General features: G+C 43.7%; 1 protein-coding gene across 1 annotated transcript in view; it reads left to right on the top strand.

Moving 5' to 3' along the window:
• The window catches only part of LOC146829562 (ubiquitin carboxyl-terminal hydrolase 12-like), a 243264-nt gene that overhangs the window by 64163 nt on the left and 165507 nt on the right, over positions 1–13594 (top strand). The window contains exon 2 of the mRNA XM_085608260.1: positions 5596–5676. Coding sequence (XP_085464386.1) covers positions 5596–5676 — 81 coding nt within the window. The remainder of the gene's footprint in view (positions 1–5595; positions 5677–13594) is intronic.

Below are 13594 nucleotides of genomic sequence, written 5' to 3'. Positions count from 1 at the left end.
TCTACACTGCATCTCTCCACTCTATCCTCCTCTAATTTATTCTGCACCACTGCATACCACCCCACTGCATTCTACATCTCTGCACTGTACCCAGCACCACTCCTCTCTACCCTGCACCTCTCCGCTCTACCCTGCACCACTCCATAACACCATTCCACATAATTAAGTCCATAACACACAATCTCACTCTACATATCTCCATGACAATTAATGCCATTTAATTACTATCCACATAATTCCACAGCACACCATGCCACATATTTTCACTACACAACTCCACAACACACAATTCCACAACACAATATTCAACAACAAACAATTCCAAAACAACCCATCTCTACCTCGCACTTCCATCAACACTGTCATTTGTCCCCCCACACACCCACTGCACCTCTCATCTCTCCCTCACACTACCACCACCCCCTCTTATCACGCAATTCCACTGCAACCCTCTCATCCCTCCCTCACACTCGTCTCCTCTCTATACTGCCTGCTCACACATACTACCTTTCTTTACCTCCTTGTGCTGTGCACTGGTCCATCTCTCGCCTGCAACCCACCCCAGGTTCCCCTCCCACTCATCCCTCTTGCTCTCTCACACCTCTCTCTCATGCACTCTTCCCACCTCTCTAATATGGTTCACTTCTGGTCTTCAAGTACCATTTCATATCCGTGCCTTTACAATATATTCCATCACGCAAACCCACGTTATTCTCCTCTTGTTAGGCTGTCTTCTGCGTACTCAGAAGCTCCCTCTTAATGTATCTATAGCCGGCTCTCCCCTTCTTTGTCTCTTTCTCACATACTCTTTCTGCTCCTCTGTCTAGAGTTCATTCACTGCTCCGTGCACACACTACTTATCCATCTTTATCTTCCTATCTATTTAGTGTAGCTCTCAACCTTATTCATTCATCATGCTACACAATCCCACTATACAAATAGACCACACAGTTCCACAAATAACAATTCCAATTCAACCCACATAATTTCACTCCGCTCCAAACAAAAATACATGCATAAATCACTTTGTCATTTACAAAGCCAATAGCTCTAGCTTTCGCAAATGCGAGACCTGGTGCATTTCAAGCGTTTATTCTGTCATGCTTCCCATCACAGAAAGTTTGCCTAAATTCATAGATGTAATATTTTGGGTTAATACTATGTTGTATAAATGTAATATGTTTTTGTAAGTACAAGATCATCAATAAACCATAACATATAATGTAGTGGGAGAAAGCCGGAAAATATAACAGAACTGACCCCTACATGCAGCTTCTTCACTACGGCCACTATAGCCTGGACTGTGTTTTATTTCACTGTCCCTCCTTGAAGGGAACAGGAACATTTCCTTTTTGAGTTCTTGACACATCATTAACTCTACCCTTTTCTGGCCGGTACATGGCATGACGTTCTTGTAGAGCTGCCTGCAACAGTTTACAGTCTGGTCAATAAATAATATGATATGTAAAATCCAGTCCCAGAATTCTTTCCCTCTGTGTCATATGTACCCATTGATGAAAGTACATTTTATGTGATTTTTACTTTTATTCTTGTTACTTTTCAGGGAGAATTATTCTCTATGAAAAATAAATGGCAGTGCTAATTCCCTAGCATTCCTAGTAACATTCACCCACTTCCTAATTTGCCATCTTCTATCAGAATCTCCTTTTAAGGTCAAAGCCTACCAGAAACAACACTTGTCTAGATTGCTAAACACATCTTGGGGACATTAGGAAAGCTTCTCTGGGAATGCATTCTGCCCATTGCTTACCATTGGCTTTGCGGTTTGTATCCCACATTTGCTTGCTTTCTATTGGCTTTATTTGTTTTAGGCTGTCGAGCTTGAGTTTGTTTCTTGGGAAGATGGTTCCTTATTTACTGTACCCTTCCGAGTACTCCCTTTCTGTAAACAGGCATTTAAATATTGTCATCTTGTCACATTTGCTGTGCATTCAGAGATAAAGGTAAAATGTCAGGCTCTGTCTTCTGAGGGGGGTTGGTGTTTACTTTTCTTTCTCTGACTTCAAAGTTAGAGGATTAATGTGCCAATCTTGATGTGAAAAGCGTTTTTTCTAGCACACAACAAAGTTTAAATGTCTACGATGAACAGTGCAGAAATTTCAGAATATATCAGAAATAAGAAATCACACATAAAGCAATTTTTTTAATTCTGAAGTGTGGTGGAAACAGATATGTTAATACGACCAAAGCAAATCAATAGACTAGGTAATGTAATTTCAGTTGAAAATGTGTTGTCTGTAATGGCAGTGCGCTACCACACCATTCATACTCCTCTCCACTCTGCGCCACTCCATTCCACTTAACTCTATGCCTCTCCACTCTGTCACTGCACTCTACTCTGTACCACTGCACTCTATGCCACTGCACTCTATGCTACTTCACTGTGTGCCTCTCTAGTCTACTGTGCACCACTCTACTTTATTGCAATGCACTCTGCACCACTCTTCAAAACTGCACTCTGCACCACTCCAGTCTAGGCCACTTCACTCTTTTCTGCACCATTTCACACCACTCCTCTCTGCAGCACTCTATTCTACGCAGTGCCACTCCACGCTTCTCGGCAACACTGCACTGTATGTCATTGCACTCTATACCAATGCACTCTACTCTGTACCACTCCACTCTACGCCAGTCCACTCTACACCACTCTACTCTGCACCTCTGCACTATGCCACTCTATGCCACTGCACTCAACCTTCACCATTTCACCTTACCCTTCACCACTCCATTCCACTTCACTCTACTCTGAAACCATTCACTTTACGCCCCTGCACTCTATGCCACTTCACTGTATGCACTGCACTCTATGCTTCGCTACTCTACTCTGCACAACTCTACGCCACTGCACTCTACACCACTTTACTCTAAACCCCTGCACTCTATGCCAATGCACTCATACCGCCCGACTCAAAACCAATGCGCATCCACCCCACTTCACTCTACGGCAATCTACTGTGCCCCACTCTGTCCCATACTCTATTCTGCAGCACTCTACACCACTCTACGTCGCTGAATTCATCATTTGAAAAAGCAGAAAAACACCGGGCACAGTGTATATAAGCTATAAACCACATCTCAACTCTAGACAAAAATATATCAATTTTAAACTAGAAATACAATCATTGATACAAAAAAACATACGAGTTAATTATAAATTTCTTTTTTTAATATTCTTATTTCTTTTTTTGATACAAAAATTGTTTTTTTTAAATAAATAGAAAATCTACACTGATACAAGAACTATCTAGATGATGTTTGTAACCACATATGTTCTCTTCCTATAGACCCATGGAAAAAATATATACATCTGATGATTTCATAACTTTCAATTCATATTGATATACATAATATAGTTTGAATACATCGCTTATTCTTGATTATACATTCTATATTTTGGATCAAAGGCAGTAGATACTAGACAATCAAATATTGACGGCTTGTTAACAAACAAATACTGAACATTCAAAAATAGCGGTTTGTTGACACACAACACGTTTCGGCTACGCCTTTGTCAGGAATCCGCTCATAGTGGTATACTCTTGAGCTTCTCAATGTGACTATCCTCAAGTAGATATGGCTGTAGGAGACCTCTATCTTGACTTTAAAATGACTTATAAGAACGTCTTCTTATCTGTATAGTTTTGATCTTACATGGGTAATTACTTCTAACTGTGCCTCTCTATGGGATGCTGTTCAATGGGCTGCAGCCTGATGATAATACTTTCTATGATATTTCTGACTTCTCAGTTTTCAATGTTTAATGCTTCTTCACTGTAAGTCCCAATGGCTCGAAGATAGGTTTACCTTAAGATGATAAGAAAAAAATGGGCCAGCTGACACTTGGTAAAGACGATGGTTCTAAATTGATGCTCCTTAATTGTATGTCCACATGTGTATGTACACTGTGGGTCAAAGGTTCCATGCTCGTCTTGGAATCGACAATCGTCGCTGAATTCATGCCACTCTTTTCTACTCTGCACCACTCTACCCTTTTACTTCTACTCTGTACCCCTCTACATTATGCCACTGCACTCTATGCCACTCTACACCACTGCACTCTACGACACTCTAATCTGCAACACTTCACTTTCTACCACTCTACTATGCACCACTGAACCCAATACCACTGCACTCTACTCTGCACCACTCTATGCCACTTTACTTCACTCTTCGCCAATGTTCTCTACACCACTCTAGTGTGCAGCACTCTACGCCACCGCACTCTGCTCTGCACCACTCTACTGCTCTCTACTCTATGCCAGTCTTCTCTACATCACTGTACTCTGCATCACTCTAAGCCATTGCGCTCTACATCTGCCCCACTGTAATCTATGCCACCCTACTCTGCACCGGTTTACTCTACGCCAATGCAATCTAAGCCACTATAGTCTACTCTACACCACTCTACTCTACGCCACTGCATTCTATAACACTAGAACACTCTTTACTACTCTACGCCACTATCCCCTAAGCCACAAACCTTTAGCCATGCTGAATAGCAGCCACACTGGTGTACAACACGGCTAAAACACATTGGCAAAGCCAATAGCTCTTGCATAGGCAAGACCTACTGGCTTTGCCAATGCTTATTTGACTGTCGCATGCATTCAGAAATGTCACAATTACATGCCAAAACAGCTCCCCAGGCACCAGAAATCTATCTCCTCTCTTCCATTGCAAGCTGGCTCAGCTAATTAAGGATTGGATGCTGACATTGTGTGACCTGCAGGTCACGAGTACCAATCCAGTCAAACCGAGCCTATCCCCTTGTGGATAACCTGAACATCATTCTGCCTGATTATATCAACCCTTGCTATGTACAGTACTTAGAATGAGCATAAACCATGGCGTAAAGCGCAGCATAAAACTATGTGAAATTATTATTTTTGTACTGCTCTTGAATCATTTCCTCCCCTCTTAACATACTTTCTACACCTCTTTGTTGATGTGTGCAATGATCCAGTGCTTGCTGGCTAAGGGTTGTGTTTTAGGACTTTCACAATGCTTAGAGTGAACATTATGCATTAAAAAATGTGAACTGAAAAATGATACTTTCTCCCTGGTGACCTCCAAATCCCCTAAACGGCCATGGGACTAGGGGCACACTAAAATGGGAAGACCTCCGATTTTAGATGTTCTGACCCTGTACCTTGTCAGTCCACAGCGGTTTTTAAATGACGCTGTGATCATTGTGGGGTTTGGGAGTGAGTGTTATTCAGCTGTAGTTGGGATTATATGTAAGTTATATTAATTTGGCATCACTTTCCTCGCCTCTCTGTGTTCTGTGTTCCATGTGTTTTGGTAATCAGATAGGAATTCAGAGTGACCCTCTTAGGTCCTCCCTTGCTGCGCTCTTGGTTCCAGATTGTAAAGTTAATATTGGAACAATGTGGTAATAAATAAAATCCCTCTTCATATGACTACTATTATTATTGGTGTCGGTATCGTCGTTTCCATTCACGTCATGCTTTAGTAAATTGTGGAGTAAGAGGCGGTCAAGGGATTAATTGAGTTGTCAGTAGGGTACATGAAGCTGTTTTAATCTGATGTTCATCCTAGACATTTCTTTTTCAGGGCACCAATGCCTCAGCCTTGGAGAAAGAGATTGGTTCGGAACAGTTTCCTGTGAATGAGCACTACTTCGGACTGGTCAATGTGAGTATGTTTTCTATCTTCATACCATTTCTTTCATACTTTCTATGTCTGTTATATTTTTTGATCTGATGTTGGAGCTGAAACCCTCATTCCCAAAGTCTATGGCTGCCTGGATGCTCTGACGTCTTTCTGTTCTGTGATGATTATTAGCTTTGATGGTCCTCGTTGGGAATGATGACCACTCAAATGGCCGTCTTCAGAGTTATCGCCTTCTTGGTCCTCGTTTGCAATGATTAACATTGTTGACTATCCTCGCTGGTAATAATTATAACAATTTTATTGGTCTTCCATGGCAGTGATAATTACCTCTGCTGTTCTTCCGTGGTTTGATGATCGCCATCATGTCCCTCCTTCGAATGGGTAACATCTTTAACTATCCTCATTTGGGATTATTAGAACCTTTTTATTGGTCTTCTATGGCAAGATTAGATGTTCCTCCATGGTTTGGTGATCGCCATCATGTCCCTCCTTTGGAATCGTTAAAATCTTTAACTATCCTCATTTGGGATTATTAGAACCTTTTTGTTGTTGTTCCTTACCATTGGTAATCACCTTTGACGGTCCTTCTTGGGAATGATTTCATATTCCCGCTTGAGAGTAGTTATTGCCTTTGGTGATCTTTGTTCAGAACTATTATCAGCCTTGATGGTTTTTCTCTATATTTATTGCTTCTCCTCTAAGTAGATTTCTGGGTGAGACTCATCATGTGATTCTCAGCTACTGTAATCTGCACTCTTTATTGTATCATAGGCATTCCATCCAATAAATGTCTCCATGATATACGGTGTTCATACAGATGTTGGCCAAAACTGACCTATGACCTTCAGAGAAGTTGCTCTTTGCCCATGCACATGAATTCAAACAATTTTAGAAGCGTTTTGCATCCTTAGGAGCCGTACACATTGTGGAACCCCTCCTTATTGGTGTTTAGCTCTTTTTGGGAGTCCACTGCGCTCCCCATTGTAAAAGACTTTTGATCTGTGGTTTTACTGTTCTACCGCTGATGATTGCAGATTTGCATAAAGGATATAGTGGTGTAAAAGTGCTGTATTTATCGATCATCATGTTTGCTTAGTTAAGAGGCCTTGTATCGAGTGTAAATAACATTGATGCAAAAACATCAAGTGAAAAAGATTTATCAATGTCTTTTCGCACCGGATGTTAAAACCCTAAAAAAAGTGCTGTATTTGTATGAGAGAAAGGCCGGGTTGCATTTCTCTTGCTGCACTTCCCATACATGGAAGTGGAAGGTAAGCAGGGTATGCGGAAATAGTGAAATCCAAAAAGGAAGTAAAAAAAGATGGACAGAAAGGGAATATACAAAAGCTATTATGAACAAAGAGGGGAAGTTGCAGTGTTAAAGAAGGGGTGGGCTTGGGTGTCTCTTGTGATCAAATGGATAATAAATAGTGAGGAAAATACCAGCAGCCAACCAATCCTCTCCCTGCCTGCCATTCAAGCAGATTTGTTTTATTCTAGCCTAGGTCTGTAAGGCCATGACATGGTCACAAATCTTGTTTTTGAAGAGTTTGAGCTGTTCGGGCCAAAAAGAGGTTTTGCTTGCTAAAGATAAAGACAAACTGGATAAAGACCAATACTGTTCAGGTCTGCAGTCAGCTGACAAGGAAGGTGGAAGAAGGGATGTTTCCAGTGCTGCCACTGCATCTTGCTATGAGAGTTTTGGAACAAAAAGGACCGTGTCATTTTTCAGTGACTAAGGGTAATGGGTGGTGATCTGGTCTCCAAACAATTTGTTGCCCTAACCTCATATTTTCTGGCCTTTGCCGCAGTTAGTACAGGTCAGGGATTTTGTGAGAGTTCCCACATTTTAGAATTTTCCCACATTAGGGAACGTTAAGCAGGGATGAAGACAACTCATCCTTGTAAGGTAATTGCAGTTGTGAGAAGACAGAAGTGAAATGTTGAGCACATAAGTGCAGGAGTCGTAAAGGGCAAAGGAGCAGCACTTATAATTGGGACCAATCATAGAAACGTTAGAGCTGATCCTGTGTTGGAGGTTCCATGATAGCTTCTAAATTGAGCATGCTCAGTTGGGCAAATCCACTTCTGTGTTGTCAGTTTCTGGAAATGCTGCAGGCCAGGACCCGGGAACTCTTTGAACTTTCAATATGGACTTCATATACTGTAGTGCTGGATCGTTGGGCAATCTAGTCCAAGTAGAATTCAATAAAAGTAATAGATAAAACATTTATGTAAAACCTAGGTGCCCAATCCTATCCACAAATGACAGAGAACAATGTATTCTGTTGGGATCTTACAGACTTTGTTAGAACAAACTTGCGAAAACCCGCCAGGTGGCTTAATTTTCAGTAGTTTTGGATTTAAGTGAACAGAGTTTTGTGGTCCCAGTTGTGGCTCAGGACTTGGACAATTTGAAAGCTAAGAATATTAACCAAGTTAGAATTTGTGATTGTCAATTATCGCGATGGTATTGTTCAACTGAACTTACTCTAAACAAGGGTGGGGTAAGTCAGCACATACTGTACGTAGGGTGAGGATGTGACCCACACTTAAGGAGTAGAAAAGTGCAAAAAGATGATCATCCCAAGACAAAGGGTTAGGGGAACAGGCACATGCCTCGAAATCCACTTTTTTCAGAGAAATTCTAAGTGTATTCCTAGACATTTTGTATAAATTATAAAAAATTAGTAAATCTATTGTCATAAACCTACGATTCTAAGATATTCCACGGTTTTTAACAGGGCCTGATCCGTCATGCCATTAGAAGGAGACTTTGTTATCCTAGACTTCGTGCTGGCTGTGGCATCTAATCACTGACACTTCTTCAGTCTACAGCCCTGTTGTCTGCTGAGAGCACGGTGCACCACACCTGTGGATCAGCCCACCATACCTCTTCCACTGTAGTACTTAATGTTGTCATATTTAATGGCCACGACGCTCATTTAGATTGTATTTTGTGTTTTAGTCAGCTGGCTCTCTAATACTATTATTGTTCAGGCAACACTAACCTCAGTTAGTTTGAACAGTCTCCTAGAACCCCTGGGCAGCCCTACTTTTACGTAACAAAGTGATGGTAGGTGGCCCTGTTGACCACCCACCACTTCTGCTGTTTCCCTGTTGACCGCTACGGACCAGCAACCAGCATGCTGAAGCCGGTCGTGAGCCACAGTCCCATTCCGGAGAAACCTGTGGCCCACCTCATCTTACCCTTTCACATATTTTTATCCGCTATCATGCCTAATACCTCTTGTTACGTTTCACCCACAGCGTGCATGAGCTGTCAGTGAAATTTGTTGTGTTGTTAAAAAAAAAAAAAGCTTAAAGTGGAATATCCATCATATGATGCATGTCAACGCCGTGATCAGCATGCCAGCTCCGCGGTTCCACTGAGACTGCGCTGAAATAATATTGGTATCACTGAGCAACATAAGAGTAACTACAAGCACCTGTCTGGTATATCAGTTACTGAGTGTAAGGCCTTAAGAAGCTTGTGTGGTATGAGCGAGACGCTTCGGTTGCTTGGCTGTATTCCCCCTGTCCTTTGTTGCTGCTCCCTCTTGTGGCTTACCCCCCTCACGCTATGACGCAGTCAGCGTTTGCCACGTCATAGCGCTCTTTTCTTTACTTTAAGCCATATTGCACAGCAGCCTGCTCTGATGTCAGGCGCGTAGCTAGGGGGGGGCAGTGGGGGCGGACCGCCCCAGGCGGCACTATATTTAGGGCGGCTGCGGCGGCCTTTATAATTTATTTAGGGACACTGCACAGTGTCACTAAATAAATTATAAAGTCCGCCGCAACGGCGCGCGCGGCCGGGCGGCACAGTTTTGAGTGCAACACTGCAAGGCAAGCAGCGCGCTGCGCACTGCACGCACTGACCTACTTGGTTGTAGTGTGCGCCAGTGCGTCAGCACCTGCTGCTGCAATTGATGATGATTGATGCATCATTGACCGTTAATCTGCCCGCGCGGCGCCGCCCGCGTATACTGGTCCCATCCCAGCCTGCAGCCTGCTCCAGGGCCGTCAATCTTGGAGAGCGCGCACCAGCGCTACCAATGACAGCCCTGGGCTACATTTTTGCCCAGCCCTCGCGTCTCGCAATGAGAACGTAGCGGTGACGCGTCACGCGCTTCACCACTACGCACTCTCGAGTCGTGAGGACCTTGTGGCCTGGGGCAGTCTGCTCTGCTGCGTCCGTACTCCGTGCCCCGTGGATAATGCAGTACTAGTAGGTAAGACTAAGAATAAAGAATGTGTTTCTTTCTTTTCTTTTTAAAAATATGCACTGGCCCAGCAGGACACGTACTTCGTGTGCGCTTCATTTAAAAATAGTTTTTATCATTATGGCCGATGCAGGACAACAATAAGACAAACAATAAAAGATGCCCCAATAACGCTGGTGATTAAGGTCTCTCTATGACCCATCGGAGGCCGCAACCTGCAGGAAGGGCTCGTGCCGGGGCAAAGGGGCGCAGACCTCCCAACAATAGGAAGTCGGAAAAACAGATATTTCGGGTCCAAAAACGGCAGGGCCACATCGCGACAAAAGACAGGTCAAACTTTTAGCAAAAGGGTCGATTTCCCTCAGTTGTACATCTCTGTAAAGCCGGTGGGTCTGGGGCTGGTTCAGTCACACGTCAGACATTCCTTAACATGTAGTTGGATTTGCATGAGCCCTAGTGACCTGTCCAGCGCCCCACAGTCTTTGAAGTCTGTAAGGATGGTAGGGCTAGAACCGAGTCACGCGCGCATCATGCTTCCCTTAACATGTGGCTGACTCTTCGTGAGCTCCAAGTCTGTTGGGGATTCACCAAACAAACCTAAATTCAACTCGACATCTTTCCCTAAATAACATGGAGACGAATGCATTTATGAGACAGTAAAATAAAATACATTAACTTCCATTCAAGAACAAGTTCTACTATTGAACGCTGACGCCTGGCTCCTTTCAAAGAGATTTAACTAATTCCCAGAACACCTAGTAAGGAAGCCAAAAATGAGCTCGGAGCGTGGACAATTTTATTAAACTGGCTCTGCTACAATACGTTTGTGGGTTCAGTGCTCATTACAACTCTGCCTGCAATAGTAGGGTAAGCCAGCTCAGCCCTTCATCCTGCCAAGGTAGTTGACTGAATGTGTGCCAATCATGTACCAATACTACCTAAAAGTGGAGGAGTCATTGAAAGGGTCAGATGGATCCTTAGACACTGGAGCAAAAAACGAGCTCAGCTTGCATGTGGCTTTTGCCTGTCAACAACACGCTCTAATTATATTCACCAAGAATTGTAGATAAAGAATTAATCTTTGATGCGAAAAAGAGCGACAGAAAAAATACCCATCTAGTGGCTGAATTGTACAATGAGAAACAAGAAAACCTGTGATCAATCCTAGCTGCCCAGCAGGCACACTGTGCGATCCTTGGCAAATATTGTCTTTCACGCAGTCTCTTTTTCCCTAATTTTTGCTTGAATTAAGAGCACCTTAAAGTACACGAGTGCTGGATGTGCGCTTTAAAAAGCTCCTTCTGTCTTTGATTTAACAGAGTATACTGCAGCTCCATCTATAATAAGGGTCTATGCCGAATTTAGGGTATACAAGGCAATTGTCTTATCTCTTAGTTCCCTATTGGCATTGTCCCAAGTATGTTTCCCATCCCCTCCACACTGGTGATTATAAATGTCTATTTGCAATACCCCCTGTATATTTCCCATCAACTGTTCTCCTGTAACTTTGTCATTCAATTGTAAATCCTCCCAAGATGCCCATAAGCCATGTTCGCACTATATAAAACCATAAACAAATAGATGCAATATGCACATCAAACAACCCCCAAAGAGTCATCTAACGATATGGAAGATTATGATCCGCTGGAGAGCAATTATTTGTCTGCTAGTAGTTTTTAAATGCAGATGAACTGTATTTTGTGTGGAAGCTCAGTGGGTTGCTGCCTTTGCCACAGAGATCCTTGTGTTACTTGCAGTTCAGAAGTTACAATCCTAACATAGGACAGTGACCAATTAACTGTCACCAAAGAGCTGCATACAAGCATGAATGGTATAGATTTGTTTTGTGATATAGTTAGAACTTCCTCAGTCTTTCATCATTCTAATGTTGCTAAAATGAGTATGTTTGGGCAGAGATACATTTTTATCAGTAAAGCTGACCCCCATGGAATACTCTTTTAAATCCTAAGGTTGTGTTTCCCCAGACCAAACCCTCTCAAAATATACTGCCCACCAGTATGGATGACATGTGATTCCTACACCTTGTAATCCTCATTGGCTTATGTGACATTCCCTGTCGACTGATTTACATACTTGTATGATTCATTGTCTCTGTATAATGTGTTCGTGGTGTAAAGTGCTGACACACTACACTGATATATGAGTAGTGATAAACAACAAATGCATATGAGAGAGGGGCTACGGAGCGATGAGGGGCACTGGTGGAGGGTGGCAGTGAGAGAATCTGAGGAGGAGGTAGTTGGAGGGGCTGTGGAGCGATGAGGGGGCACTGGTGGAGGGTGACTGTAGGGCTCGAGTCGGGGTACCAGGCGGGTGGATGGCGTCCCCTCACTTATTTTAACGGGAGCTCGATTACTGGAGCAAATGGAGCCACACATTTACTCTTTGGCCTCTCTGGGGCGAGATCGGAGCTCATTCAGAACGCTGCTGACGCGCTGGCTTCTCTGATGCAATGGCATCTAAGCAATGAGTCTGATGGTGCAAGCCACCTTTCGTGACATCACTTGCTGTTGTGACGTCCGCATCCCCCCACTTCTGTTTTTTAGGACTTGTGCCCTGGGTGACAGTGAGGGAATCCGAGGAAGAGGTCATGGTGTGGAGGGGGAGCTAGGGTGAGATGAGGCGCACTGGTGGAGGGTGGTAGTGAGGGAGTCTGAGGAGGAGGTAATGAGGGTGAGAGGCTACAGAGAGACAAGGGGCACTGGTGGATGGTGGCAGTGAGGGAGTCCAAGGAGGAGGTCATGAGGGGGAGGGGCTATGGGGAGATGAGGGGCACTTGTGGCGTGAGGCAATCTGAGGAGGAGGTCACTAGGGGGGCCATGGAGGGATGAGGGGCACTGTTGGAAGGTGGTAGTAAAGGTATTTACGGGGAAAGAGGTTATTAGTGTGGCGCCAAAAAAGACTTTCGCATCAGCGCTAAAGCCGGCCCTGTCATGGCCTTTCTGTTTTTGTTTATTTAATTAGCAGTCGGGTCATAAGGGCTACTATGGAACATACTTTAAAGTGCATGCTAATTATATTTACTGCTATATTCAATATTTTAAGTTTGAAGGTGATTTTACTAATGTTTTTACCGGGAAAAAGCAAAGTGGAGCCCAATGGTGCCTGATATGGGGCTGGGCCCAAGGTCAGCTGTGAGATAAGGTGCACTGGAGAGAGGAGTGGTGGATAATCAAGCCTATAAGGGAGAGCGTTGCCGAGTCCAGGGTCAGGTGGAGGTAGTAATGAAGAGGGATTCTCCCTGAAGGCTCGCACAGAGAGAGCCTGTAAGGGAGTGCGTTGCAGAGTCCGGGGTCAGGTGGAGGTAGTAATGAAGAGGGATCCTCCATGAAGGCTCGAACAGATGGAGCCTGAGTAGTATCACTTGCCTGATACTCCCGCCTCAGAAACCTCCTCTTCCCATCAAAGGAACATTACATGGAAAGTGATAATATTTAGAAAGAGATTTGGAAAAGAGTGAGTTTTACTGGTCCTATTTTACTTGTTTCTTCTGAATATTCAAGGAGTGCCGCTGCGCCGGAACAGTTTGTCCCGAGTCTTGGATAGAGTTGAACAAGTTCCCATGGCCCCCACAACTGTGTTTAAGGATTGTGATCATAATGTTTCACCCTTCTCTGTATTTTAGCTTTGGGCCCCCAGGCAGGCTGTGCACCATGTGTGTGCTGAGGCTGCTGTGAAGGAGAGATGCACTATTA

Source organism: Triturus cristatus, chromosome 5_2 (genome assembly GCF_964204655.1).
Source record: "Triturus cristatus chromosome 5_2, aTriCri1.1, whole genome shotgun sequence".
NCBI lineage: Eukaryota > Metazoa > Chordata > Amphibia > Caudata > Salamandridae > Triturus > Triturus cristatus.
Note: the sequence above shows the minus strand (reverse complement) of the source record. Positions and strands in the feature narration are given on the sequence as shown.